We start from the raw sequence: 13,315 nt of genomic DNA, 5'->3' as shown, positions 1-13,315 counted from the left end.
GCTCCTGGGGGGGGGTCCCTAAATGCAAAGGCCATCCCAACCCTTACAGTGACTGATTCCTGGGTACCTGCTCAGGCCAGGCACTGTGCTGGTCACTTTATAGATGAGGTTGGACTTACTGTCCTCATTTTAAAGATGAAGAAACTGAGGCTCAGAGAAGCTAAGTGGATCATCTGATGTCCCAGAGTATCGAGGTCATGAATCTGGACTTTGAACCCATGTTGGCCTCTGGACTTGTCCTAGTTCATCCTCTTATCAGTTTCGTGATCATGAGCTGGTCACTTTGTCTTCCTGAGTCTGTGTCCCCTACAGGAAGATGAGAGTAAGCATTAGGTTCCTGGAGGATTCACTGTGATGGTATCCCCAAAGCACTTTGCAGCAGGATTTAGTACGTGCTCAATAAATGGCTGCTGTAGATACTGTGATATTCTCAGGTTTCTATGCCTGGGTGCATGGCATCTTTGTATCCACAGTCTGGCAGTGTGACTAGCATACAGGAGGAACTACAAAAAAAAATAATAAATAAGATGACAGCTACCATCATTACTCTTATTTACATTTTGGGCTTGTCAAGGTAAACCATGCTGACTTGTGCCTAACATTTGCAGGGCCTGGAGCAAGAATACAGAGGCCCACACACTGAATTTTTTTTTTTTCTTTTTTTGATACAGTCTCACTCTGTTTCCTGGGCTAGAGTGCCATGGCGTCAGCCTAGCTCACAGCAACCTCAAACTCCTGGGCTCAAGCGATCCTCCTGCCTCAGCCTCCCGAGTAGCTGGGACTACAGGCATGCGCCACCATGCCCCGCTAATTTTTTCTACATATTTTTAGCTGTCCAGATCATTTCCTTCTATTTTTAGTAGAGGCGGTGTCTCGCTCTTGCTCAGGCTGGTCTCAAACTCCTGAGCTCGAATGATCCGCCCGCCTCGGCCTCCCAGAGTGCTAGGATTACAGGCATGAGCCACTGCGCCTGGCCACACTGAATGTTTGAATTTTTTTTTTTTTTTTTTTTTTAGAAACAGGGTCTCTTTCTCTCTGTCATCCAGGCTGGAGCACAGTGGTGGGATCACAGCTCACTGCAATCTCGAACTCCTGGGCTCAAGCGACCTCCTGCCTCAGCCTCCCGAGTAGCTTGGGTTACAGGTGAGCACCATCACACCTGGCTAATTACTTTGGTGGTGTTTTTTTTTCTTTTTTGTAGGGATGGGGTCGTCCCACGTTGCCCAGGCTGATCCCGAAAATCCAATCCTCCTGCCTGTTCCTCCTAAAGTGCTGGCATTACAGGCGTGAACCACAGCACCCAGCCTGAATACTTAAATGTTATAAATCATGCCAATAACCTGTGAAATAAAACATGTCCTATCCTCCTACCTTGACAAATATACCTTCATCGTGACCTGAAAGTCCAAGTTCAAATTTAGAATTCTTGGATTCCTTTGGATAAAAAACTGACCCTTGCCTGCAGCTGCCCACATGTTCTCTGCCTAGCTCCAGCACCATCCACACCCCACAACAGGCACCCCTTAGTTCTCAGACCTAAGGGTGGGCACCCCACTGTGTGGCCCACCTTCAGGAGGACAGACCCGGGAAGAGGGCTGCACAGATTCTGGGAGTGGGCCTGGGGCCCTTTGGGCAGGGAATTCTGGGGTCCCAGGCATGTACTCAGAGTGTGATCTAGAAGCACCTAGGCTCCAAGTGGGCTCCTGGCCATGGCCCCAGAGGTTCCTGCCCCGAGGGGTGGAGTGCGGCAGAAGGAGGTCAGAGCCTTCCCCTTCTAGGTTAGGCTAATGCCCAGAAAAAGTCAGGAAGCCCCAGATCCAGCACTGCCAACCAGTGACCTTGGACAAATTCCTAACGCTCAACTGCCTCATCTGTTAAATGGGCCAGCAGCTCTGCCTGCAGCCCAGGGCTGATGGGAAAGTCTACATGAAAACAGAGATGTGCATCTGCCTGGGGGGGACCCCCCAGCCTGGGGACTAGGGCGGCCCAGTAGGCAGCCGCTCTGGCTGGGGATGAAGATGCAGAGGCGTGGGACTCGTGGGACTCGGGCAACCCTCCAGGAAGTCAGGCCGGGGGTGGGGGGTGGGGGGGTGCCGCTGAGCCAGCAGAATTGCCTAGGCTCAGCCTGGAGTGGAGCTGGCGGCAGCTTCACTGCAGCCCGGGCTGGCCTCCTTCCCAGATGCACGGCGTTGGCTGGCCAGCCGCAGCCCCTTCCTCTGCCCACCAGCTGTGTGGCTGCTCAGGTGCTCTTGGGTGTCCCTCCCAACCCCCTAAGGCCCTGGTGCCTGGCCCTTTATGTGTAAAATGGGGACAATGAACGTGCCCTCCCCATGGGGTGCTGGAAGCACGAATCATATGTTAGCTGCCATGGTTTCTGTCATTCCTGTGGGTGCCACCTCTGTGCAGCACTTAGCTAGTGCCTGGTACATTGCAGAGGATCAGAAACCACACACTCCTGCCCAGCAGAGATGCTGGAGCTACTTAGGAGGATGGGGGCCTTGCCCAGTGCATCAGCACCCTGAGGCCTGGGACACCTGCAGCCTCCCAAGAGCTGTTCCCCTGCCCTCAGCCTCCATCCAGAGGCCCCACAGAAAATGCAAGCAGCTCAGGGTGCTGGGGACAGGCGGGAGCCTATACACCTGGCCAAGCCTGCCTCAGCCCACCCTTCTCTCCTGCTCTTAGGTTCCCTCACGGGTTTAGTGGTCTCCAGCCTGCAAAGGCTGGTGTTCTCGGGGCTCCTCTCCCGGGCTTCCAACCCCATGTATCCATCTGCTATTCCCCAAGCTGCCTCTGAGCCAGGCGTGGGGCCAGCCTCAGGGATCTCCTGTCCACTTTGAGAGGAAGATGAAGAGGACATGTGAGTTTCCAGGGCTGCCCAGGGAGGAATCCCACTGGCCAGAGGGGGAAAGATCAGGAAAGAGTTGAGCCCACAGGATGGGGCCTGGCCTAGAGCTGGGCGAAACCTGAGTCCTACCATCTTCCAGTCGTATGCTCTTGGATACACGGTTCTACGTCTTTGAGCCTCCGTTTCCTTGTCTCTAAAATGAGGGTGGTTCTTCCTCAGCAGAGTCATTGTAAGGCCTCGATGCGTAATGTAGGTAAAATGCTCATCCTAGTTTGGCGGTTCCTGTGAAAGTTGAACATGGAGTTGCCATGTGACCCAGCAATTCCACTCCTAGTATATGCCCAAGAGAAATGAAAACACATGCTCAGATGCTGGCACTGAGTGTTCTTGGCAGCATTAGTCACAATAGCCAAAAAGGAAGAAAAAAGAAATATCCATGGAAGGATGAATGGATGAATCAAATGTGGTTTGCCCGCACGGAAGAATATTATTTAGCTACAAAAAGGAATGAAACACTCAAAAACATTATGCTGAGTGAAACAAGCCAGATGAAAAAGGCCATATATTGCATGATTTAATTTATACAAAGTGCCCAGAATAGGCAAATCTGTAGAGACAGAAAGCAGATTAGTGGTTGCCAGGGGCTGGGCCGGGGAAGGAAGGATGGGGAGTGCCTTTTGGGTTGATGAAAATGTTCTGGAACCAGACAGAGGTTGTGGGTGCACACACTGTGAGTGTACTAAGCGCCACTGAATTGTTCACTTTAAATGGTTAATTTTATGTTACGTGAATTTCATCTCAATGAAAACAAAAACACCCAGCACAAAATCCCACACAGAATAAGACCTCAAAATGCTATTACTTGTAGTCCCAGCTACTTGGGAGGCTGAAGTGGGAGGTTTGCTTGAGCCCAGGAGTTTGAGACCAGCCTGGGCAACACAGCAAGATGTCTCTACCAAAAAAAAAAAAAAAAAAAAAGAAGAAGAAGAAGAAAAGCTATTAAAGGTGCTGAAAACCAAGAGTTTGGCAGGGAAAGGAATAGAGGGAAAAGCATCTCAGGCACAGGCAAGGACTCAAAGAGGAGGATGTGTCTCCTCTGGCTGGAACACATGACTCAAGGAGAGACAGAAGAAGCCACAGCTCCAGCAGGGTCCAGACCTAGGAGTCTGGAGGGTGATGGAGACACTTGAAGGCTTCTAATGGGGTGAAAAGATCAGACTTAGGTTTTTGTTCTATTGCCTGGGCTAGAGTATGGTGGCGTGATGGCAACTCACTGCAGCCCTGAACTCCTGCGCTCAAGTGATCCTCCCATCTTGGCCTCCCAAAGTGCTAGGATTATAGGCATGAGACATTGCATGCAGCCCAGACCTAGGTTTTTCTAAAAGACCATTCTGTAATTCAGAGGACAGCCTGGAGGGGGCAAAAGTAAGTGGGTGGGGCAAGTGAGGAGACTGTTTTGGGAGTGGGAGCTCAGACCCAGGGCAGTGGAAAGAAAAGGACAGGCAGGCAGGCAGGCCAGAGGTAGAATCCTGGCTGATGGGAAAGGAAGGGTGAGGGAAGGGTGGTCCACATCTGGCCCAGCTGTAACACAAGAGGGGACACAGCACACAGAAGGGGAAGCAGTCAGCGATGACATCTCTTGGCCGTGGAAGGTGGTGGTGTTGGTGGGGCATTCAAGGGACAGTAATAAGGAGCTGGATGTACTTCAAAAGCGAAGGCTCTGTAAACCACCTGAGCTGGAGACAGGGTGGAAATGCCCCAGAGCAGGGAGGCTATTGGAAGCCATGGAGCTGGTGGTCCCCAGCCCCCAGGTCTAGCATGCGGTGCAGAGAGAGGTCTCTGGAGGGCTGGCAGGAAAAGAGAGCCAGTGCCAGGCAAGAGGGTGGGAGATGGGAGATTTTAAGGCGTGGTGCTGTCAACCACTGCACAGACTTGTCAAGATGTGGGAGGAAAAGTATCCACTGGGTTTAGCAAAGTGAGATTGCCAGTGACCTTGAAGGGTTTTCATTGGAGAGCTGGGGGTAAAAGGCAGATCAAAGGGGTTGAGGAATGAGTGGGCAGTGAGGAAGGGAGCTAGCAAGGCAGTGAGGACAGCTCTTCCAAGGAGAGAGTTTGGGATTGTTTTGTGGTATTTAAAGGCTATGAGGCAGGAAAGAGGAAGGAGGGTTCCTGGGACCCAGGGCCCGGGTGGGTGGCAAGGGACTTGGTGTGGCGGGAGGAAAGGAGAGGGTGCAGGCCTGATTATAAGCGCAGTGGGAAGAAACCGTGGGAGAGCCCATCTCAGGGGTAAGACCGCCTATGGAAGTGCGCAATGAGTGTCTGTGGTTCTGAGGGGTTCCTGGGCTGAGTGGGGTGTCCCCAGGGTCTGACTGGGGCTAGACAGGCCCTGGCCTTGGGGTGACAGATACAGCAAATAAAACTACAGGATAAGCAAGTAACTTTTTTAGTATAAGTATGTCCCACGCAATGTTTGGGAGATACTCACACTAAAAAAATTATTCATTGCTTATCTGAAATTCCAGTCCTGTACTTGACCTGTCAACCCTAGCCGGTGGAGTAGGAGGTCGGTAGAGTGTGAGGACCGCGCCACCCCGCCTGGGGGTCCAAGCCTGGAAAATGGGCAGCCGTGTCAGAAGGGGTGGTGCCGAGTGGGGAGAAGGCTGGGGACAAAGCCGCTGCCTTCGCCCACCCCGCAGCGGCCTCCAGGTTCAGGAGCCCCCAGTTCCAGAACTTTGGTCTCGTCCCACTCACCCCCGCCCGCACATGGTGTCGCCCTAGAGGCCCATCGATAACTCTATGCTCGGCCTCGGCTTCTATCGACTCGCTCCGGCTCCCCTCGCCGTCCTGGGCCACGGCACAGCGCGGAGCCGCCTGTAAGGTATGGAGGCCGCGGGGCGAGGGTCGGGAAGCAGCTGCTGGGCGGCGGGGGGGAGCACGGCCGGGACAGGCTGGCCGGCAGGACGGACCCAGGGCGGTCGGCGGAGCACAAGAGAGCTCGGGGGGCCGGCCAGACAGCACCCCCAACCAGGGCCCGCCGCCGGCCTGCTACGCATGCGCAGCCGCAGCGCTCGGCCGTCCCCCGGCCCGCCCGCCGCCCTGCGCACGCGCGGCCCGCCCCTGCGGCAGAGTGGGCCCGGTCGCGACCGCCCCCTGCCGGCCGCGGGGGGGGGGGGGGGGCGGGGAACTGAGCGCACGCCGGAGCCCGGAGCTGCCCCTCGCGGGTTGTCACGCGTGTCCCTGAACCTATCAGCGCTGTTTCCCCGTCTCTAAATGCACAATAATAGCCATCTGTCAGCACCTAGTGGATCTGTAATCCACTTAGTACCTAGAAGGTGTCTCTGCTTCCCCTCTCTCCTCTCCAGACGCTCTGACCTGTGACCCCTGCCGGTCCGATCACGGGCCCTGTGCAGCCTCAGTCTCCCTAACAGCCACACCATGAACACCTCGCCAGGCACCGTGGGCAGTGACCCGGTCATTTTGGCCACTGCAGGCTATGACCACACCGTGCGGTTCTGGCAGGCCCACAGCGGGATCTGCACCCGCACCGTGCAGCACCAGGACTCCGTATCCTCCACCCAGCGGGCGGGCAGGGTGGTGCTGGCAGGACGCCGGGTGGAGGTAACAGCGTGGGAAGGGTGCAGCTGCTTAGGCCAGATCTCGGAGGCCCTGAGGGCCTCCTTTCCCCGCCATCCTCCTTAACAGACCCAGCAGGTGAATGCATTGGAGATCACGCCAGACCGCAGCATGATTGCTGCTGCAGGTACCTGTGACCCTTGACCTCTGACCCCGACCTCTGGTGGGCCGACCTGGGCACAGCCAAGCTTCAGTTCAGGCTGTCCCCCTAGGTTACCAGCACATCCGCATGTATGATCTCAACTCCAATAACCCCAACCCCATCATTAGCTACGATGGCGTCAACAAGAACATTGCGTCTGTGGGCTTCCACGAGGACGGCCGCTGGATGTACACGGGTGGGGAGGACTGCACGGCCAGGATCTGGGACCTCAGGTGTGGGGTGCTGGGCAAGAGGGGCCTGCTGCCTGGCGGTGGGGGTGGGCCAGGCCGGGAGACTGTGTCTAGTCAGGTTCTCTCCAAGCAGAGGCTGAGACAGGGAGCTTTGTGTGGGTGATTTATTGCGGGAAGTGAGGAAAGCAGGACAGTGTGACTTGCTTCAAAGAGCTAGTCCTGCCTCCAAGCCAGGGGCCAGCCTATTCCTCCCCTTCAGTCAGTCACTGGCTTCAGGCTGGCCCCTGGAGGGGAGAGCGGAAGCTCCCAGGTGCTTTCTACACGGCATTTCTCATCAGCAGAGGGACAAGGATAATCCACCAGGGAGAGGTCATCCGGGTGGGGCAGCAACAGCACCCGCCACAGATGGTGTGTGCTCCCACCCCCACCCCCACCCCCACCCCCACCCCGCAGGTCCCGGAACCTGCAGTGTCAGCGGATCTTCCAGGTGAACGCGCCCATTAACTGTGTGTGCCTGCATCCCAACCAGGTGAGGGGTACTTTCGAGGCCGGCACCCTGGGCCTCTGGAGGGCAGGGGTCCTGCCTGCCTCACCTCCCCTGCACCCCAGGCAGAGCTCATCGTGGGTGACCAAAGTGGAGCTATCCACATCTGGGACTTGAAAACAGACCACAATGAGCAGCTGATCCCTGAGCCTGAGGTCTCCATCACGTCTGCCCACATCGACCCCGATGCCAGCTACATGGCAGCGGTCAATAGCACCGTGAGTCCCTGTGGAGGGTGCAGGTCAGCACGCAACCCCTTAGCTCCTGCAGATGGGCTTATTCCCTTGGGCCCCTCCTTCCCCCCATAAGCTCGCTTTTCCCCCCTCCTGGGCTCCAACACCCACACAGCCACCAAAGAGCCTCGGTGTCGCTGCTGATGCCACTCTGCACCCTGCCTTAGCTCACATAGCAGGCGGTGGTCACTTCAGTCTCCAGAGTCCCTCTCAAGTCTGTCCACTTCCCTCTTTTCTCCCTGTTGCCTCCTGGTCCAGGTCACTCTTGTCTTCCCCTGACAGTAGACACACTCCCTCTGTGGCCTCCCTTCCTCCTCTTTGATCTCTCCTGGCTCCTGATCCATTCTCCCTTGGCCACCAGAGTGTCCTTCAGCAACACTGGCTACACTGCTTCTCCTGGGGGACCCGAGATACCCGGCTCCTGACCACGGCTGTGGGATGCTGTGGTTTGGCCCCTGCTCCCCTCTCTAGCCTCATCTTCTCCCATTAACTTTGTTGCGATCCCAGTGCATCACCACCCCCCATGTCCCCAGACTTCCCCCCTCCAATCTCCATCTGTGCTGTCCCCTCTGTCGGTGCCCTTGCCCCATCCTTCTTCACATTCTTGTTGGCCAGCAACATCCTCCAGGAGGACATGTGCGAGTCCTTGGCCAGATGTGGCCTCCTGCACTTGGCTGGCTGATGTGGCCCTAGCCTGGGGCCAGGCCTCCCAGGTGCCTCCTACAGGTGGGACCAGAGGTGCCTGCCTGTGTGCCCCTTAGCACAGTCAGCCCCCAGTGTTGAAGTCCCCAGGGCATCCTTCCCTGAGTCTCAGGCCAAGGCCAGGCTCCCTGTGACTGCCTCCTACCCTGTAGGGAAACTGCTATGTCTGGAATCTGACTGGGGGCATTGGTGACGAGGTGACTCAGCTTATCCCCAAGACCAAGATCCCTGCCCACACACGCTACGCTCTGCAGTGCCGCTTCAGCCCCGACTCCACGTGCGTCAGGGCTTGGTGGCCTAGGAGGGGTCCTGCCTGGGGCTGGGGGCTTGATGGGTCGGGGCCTACCTGGTGTGTGGCACGGGGGTGCAGGGTGGGAGGCTATTGCTCAACGCCCCACACTTGCCCCCAGGCTCCTTGCCACCTGCTCAGCCGACCAGACGTGCAAGATTTGGAGGACATCCAACTTCTCCCTGATGACAGAGCTGAGCATCAGGAGCGGTAACCCTGGGGAGTCCTCCCGGGGCTGGATGTGGGGCTGTGCCTTCTCGGGGGACTCCCAGTATATCGTCACTGGTAAGCCCAGCCCTCCCACCTCCCCCACCCCTGCCCACCCTGCCACGGCTGCTGCTCCTCCTCCGCCTCAGGCGGCCCAGCCCGGCCTGGCCTGCGCCCTGAGCTGCTGCCTGGCCCTCCCTTCAGCCTCCTCGGACAACCTGGCCCGGCTCTGGTGCGTGGAGACTGGCGAGATCAAGAGGGAGTATGGAGGCCACCAGAAGGCTGTCGTCTGCTTGGCCTTCAACGACAGCGTGCTGGGCTAGCCTGTGCCCCTCAGGACTGCAAGCAGCTGACCGCCGGCACTGCCTGGTGCAGGTGGCACCGGCTGGATGTCCCTGTATAGCACCAGGTCAGAGTGAAACCCCATGGGCTAGCCTCGGCCCACCCAGGCTAACCAGACCTGACTGGCTCCCCTGGGCCAGCCCAGACTTGCAGGCCGCTCTGCCCTGGGCTCTCTCAGCCCCCAGTTGCTTATCTGGATGTGACAGGGTCCAGGAGGTGGCCTGAGCCAGGCTGCATGAGACTGGGCTGCGATGGCCTGCACTCCTCTCAGAAAGTCTGGACCCCCTGGGCTGGAGCTGCCGAGTGGGTTCTAAGGCTGGTGCCCCCCCCAAGCCAGTGCTTACCCCTCCCCTCCCCTCCCCTCCCCACCCATGTCAGGTCCGGAGGCCACAGAGACCACCACCACAGCCAGGTGGAAGGGTTTATTAGTCCCTGCAGCAGCTGTCCTCCATGGTGCTGGTAACTCAGCCGGCCCACTAGACTGGGGACAGGGGCTGGGCTGGCCCAGGCCAGGGGGCTTAGTCTGGGAGATAATAAAAGCAGACTGACACGCAGATGTTGCTTGGGAAGCAGATGTCGATGCAGAGATAGATCAACCGCTGCCTCTGGGGCCCTGGGGGGAGGGGGCTCCATGAATTCCCGAAGGGCTTCTACCCCAAGCCCCCCAGACTGTCCTGAGGAGCCTCCCCACACAGCTGCCCTGACTCACCATCTGCTCGACGGGCCCAGTAGATGGGGGTCTTTGCACAAAGGTGCTGCACCAAAGCCCCCACCTGGGCAGGGTCCACCTCATGGCTCCCTTGCACGGCCAGCAGCTCCTGGGCATAGTGGGTGTCCTGGCTGGGGGTGCAGGACCCTTGGGCCTGCAGAGAAGGCTCTGGTGGGCTGGGGATGGGGGCACCTCCCCTGCCTCTGGCTGGTGGGGCCCATGCATCCCTGCCCCCACCTTGACGGTCCCACCCTCAGCTATTGTCAACAGCCCCAGCTAAGGGAAGATAGAGTTTTCTGTTCCCCTGAAACCAGAGCCCCAGCCTGCCCTGGCCCAGCCTGCACACAGGACCCTTTGTCTGGCCCCTGGCCCTGGGCTGAGCCCAGCGGGGGCTGCTCACCCTCGAGGTGTTCACCAGCAGCTGCAGGGTCTCCCGATCCCGGTCCTCCATCAGGCGGAGGAAGCAGGCCTGGTGCTCCTCGGGGCGGTAACAGATGCAGCCCTGGGGAAGCAGGGGTGTGAGGCAGGGCCACCCCAGACACCTGCAGCGGTGACCCCTCCCTGCCCACTCACGCTCTGCCCGTCGAACAGCACCACCCAGCTGCGGTTGCTCTGAGGTGGAGTCACTGTAATGGTTGCTGCGTTCTGGGCCATGTCCACCAGGATGGTTTGGTTGGACCGGGGTACCTGGGGGCTTGCGAGGGTCAGTCGCAGCATCTGCAGCAATGGCTGGGAGTGGGAAGTTGGAGTTCAGCTGGGCAGCCCCCAATGCACCCCTCAGTGCTGGGCTGTGGGGTTTCCGACATCCCTCGAATGGGCCCTCTGCCCCCAGCCCTGGCTCTCTGGGGGGCTGGGATGTGCTGGCCTCCCTTGCCGCTTCCCCTAGTCCCGAGGAGGGGCTCACCTTAGGAGTGCCCTGAGTGAAGCCAAGGAGCCCCCCAGCCACGGCCCCCACAGTGGCCAGTGCCAGCAGCAGCAGCAGCAGGCCAGCGGCTCTCCAGCCTCTGTGGCAGGGCTTGATCTTCACCTGGGGGCACGTTGGGGTCAGTGGGTCACTGGGGTTAGACACCAGGGAGCAGGCTTGCTCAGGGAAGGAAGGGGCGGAGGTAGGGTGGGCATTTCTGTCCCCTGCCCTGCCTGGGGCATCCCCTGGGGCCTTGCCCCAGAAGCGTGGGAGGCACTCACCGCCACGGGCCTGGGCCCAGGGCTCTCGGTGCGGCAGCTCCCGTGCTCCATGCTGCAGCCCCTGCTGACAATGCGCCGATTGTCTGCAGCCCCTTGCCTGCAGCCTTGCCCAGGAAACCTCAGGACGCCTCTGATGAGCCAAACAACTAGACCCCTCCCCTCCTGACCCACCACCTCCTGCCCAGCTCCGGATCTGATGTCCAGGTCAGAGCCAGGACAGTCCCCTCCTCCCATCTGGGGGTGCCTGTCACCAGGCCTGGCTCTCCAGACACCTGGCCTGTGCAGGCTGCAGAGCACGGGGTTTGGGAGGGTATAGGGCACAGCCACGTGGAAATCAAGTCCAGCCTGCTGACTGGAGGGCAGCCCAGGCCTGGGCAGGGCAACTTGATAAGTCTGGTTGGGGCAGATTTAGTTTTTTCTGAAGAGGTGTCTAAGTCTCTCAGGTTACCTCTAGACTGCCGGGGCCGGACACAGGCCCTGGCACCCAGCAAGCTGTCAATAAATGCCTGCTCAGTGAACAAGTGGTGTGGGCCTGTGCACCCCTAGCCACTCCCCTGCCCTCACCAACACAAGACGGGCACCATGCAGAGCATGTGCCAACAGCAGGCTCCGAGAGGCTGGACCACGCACCAGGACCGTTAGGACAGCCTCGGTGTCCTGCCCAGGGCAGTTTCTAACTCAGCTCCGCTCACTGCCCCGCGCCTCTGGCCATCCAGCTGCTGCATGGCAGCCCACCGTGGGCATGCCTGCCTCCACCAGCCTCACCCTGTGGCCCTTTCCCTCTCCGCTTTCCGTTTTATCTTGCTTTTCCTGATTCTTTGGAACCTGTTCCTGTGTAATGGGTGTGAAATGGGTGGATGGCATTCCAACTCTGGAACTGGAATCCCTGTCCAGCCTTCGACTTTTATCCCTCCCTGCTCCCACCTGCAGCTAGACAGCTGCCACCTCAGTGCAGCGCTAGTGCAAGACAAGAGCAAGGAATGCCCGAGTCATTGTAGGTTTAAGAGTTTAATGTGCATTCAGGGTCACATAGTGCAATGGCCCTTGTGGGCCAGAGACAGGGCACACACAGACTCCTGGGTGGTGGGCTGAAGAGGGAAGTGTCGCTGACGGCCGCACCTGCCACGTGCTCCTGGTGTGGGTGACAACGCCCTGACAGGCCTGCTCAATATCCAGACCTACCTTGAGCCGACCTCGCAGAGCCAACGTCAGCACCACCAACCTCACAGGCGCGGCTGCCCTCATGTTGCCCTGTGGCACAGTCCAAACTGCGGGTCCCCCAGGCCTGGGAGGAACTGAAGGCTCAGGACACCCTTTATTGCTCTGGGAACGCTCCGTGAACAAGTGAAGGAGTGCTGTGACCATGGGGCTGGGAGAAGCCACTGGGTGCAGGGCAAGGCGCCGGGAAGGAGTCAGCCAAAAGGAACAGCTTCCCAGGCTCTGCCCTGCAAGTGCTGCTGAGTCTGCCTGTCAGGCCTGTTAAAGGTCTGCGGACTCAGGGAACAGGCAGAAAAGGGCAGAGACCCTGCCAAGAACCCTGGGCTAGCTGATGGCCCCAGCCAGTACTCCTGCTGGCCACCTACACAGGAATTCAGGGCCAAGGTGGGTGGCCCCAAGGGCCACTCGGCATCTAATCCCCCGGCATCTAATCCTCGCCTTGCCCCAACCAAGGGTACGGGAGGACAGGAAGAGACTGGTTCATAAAAGGACTTCCTGTTCTTGGGACATCTCATTCCTCCCCCACCCAGAGCCCTGGGCAACAGGCATTCCTTGGCCAACAAGTGCTTTTAGCCCTGCTGCTGGCTGCAGGCCACGGAGGCTTCTTCAGTGGGATTTTCCCTATGAGACAGAGCACAGCTATTAATCAACACACTTAAAATTCAATTCCACCACTTGACAAAGTTGTTCAAAAGTTAAAAAAGCAATTTTTGGTACCAACACTGCTTGGAGCTCCCTGCACAGCAGCCCAGAGTTCAGTGAAGGCATCCATGCCCTCTTGGCCACTTAGCCAACACCACACTCAGTCCAAGTCACCTGGGTTTAAACTTGAGAGCGCTGAGTTTAGCTGGCTGAGTTTACAGAACTGGGCAACTGTGCATGAGCAGCAGCAGCCCTGGGTATCTAAAACGGAACAGACACTCAAGTGTGACATCAGAGCGGTTTTCAAAGTAGGGGAGGGGAAGGGTCGAGAGTGCAGCACCCTGAAGCCCACACCGCAAGGGCAGGAAGACACCACCTGGGAGCAGCCCCCTCCTCCATTCCCACCCTGCAGTGAGGGGTGGGGATGCAGAAG

General features: G+C 58.3%; 2 protein-coding genes across 3 annotated transcripts; one reads left to right on the top strand and one right to left on the bottom strand.

Moving 5' to 3' along the window:
- The first annotated feature begins 5,655 nt into the window (after positions 1–5,655).
- Positions 5,656–9,624, top strand: MLST8 (MTOR associated protein, LST8 homolog). 2 transcript variants are annotated; one of them, XM_069486283.1, is made up of 9 exons: positions 5,656–5,723; positions 6,208–6,409; positions 6,557–6,605; positions 6,691–6,853; positions 7,265–7,340; positions 7,421–7,573; positions 8,443–8,567; positions 8,701–8,864; positions 8,991–9,624. In XM_069486283.1, the coding sequence occupies exons 2-9, from the start codon at positions 6,281–6,283 to the stop codon at positions 9,107–9,109; spliced, it is 978 nt and encodes a 325-aa protein (XP_069342384.1). In that variant the 5' UTR covers positions 5,656–5,723; positions 6,208–6,280; the 3' UTR covers positions 9,110–9,624. The 2 variants fall into 2 exon arrangements, with proteins under 2 accessions (XP_069342384.1, XP_069342383.1); XM_069486282.1 differs by having other exon boundaries at positions 6,554–6,605; positions 8,991–9,623.
- On the bottom strand, positions 9,536–12,267 carry BRICD5 (BRICHOS domain containing 5). The gene is made up of 6 exons (XM_069485710.1): positions 12,205–12,267; positions 10,742–11,227; positions 10,411–10,566; positions 10,238–10,339; positions 9,838–9,991; positions 9,536–9,741 (listed from the first exon to the last, which is right to left on the bottom strand). Exons 1-6 carry the CDS (start codon positions 12,265–12,267, stop codon positions 9,647–9,649), a joined length of 1,056 nt encoding a protein of 351 aa, XP_069341811.1. The 3' UTR covers positions 9,536–9,646.
- Between the last annotated feature and the right edge of the window lie 1,048 nt (positions 12,268–13,315).

This window comes from Eulemur rufifrons, chromosome 14, assembly GCF_041146395.1.
Source record: "Eulemur rufifrons isolate Redbay chromosome 14, OSU_ERuf_1, whole genome shotgun sequence".
Lineage (NCBI taxonomy): Eukaryota > Metazoa > Chordata > Mammalia > Primates > Lemuridae > Eulemur > Eulemur rufifrons.
Note: the sequence above shows the minus strand (reverse complement) of the source record. Positions and strands in the feature narration are given on the sequence as shown.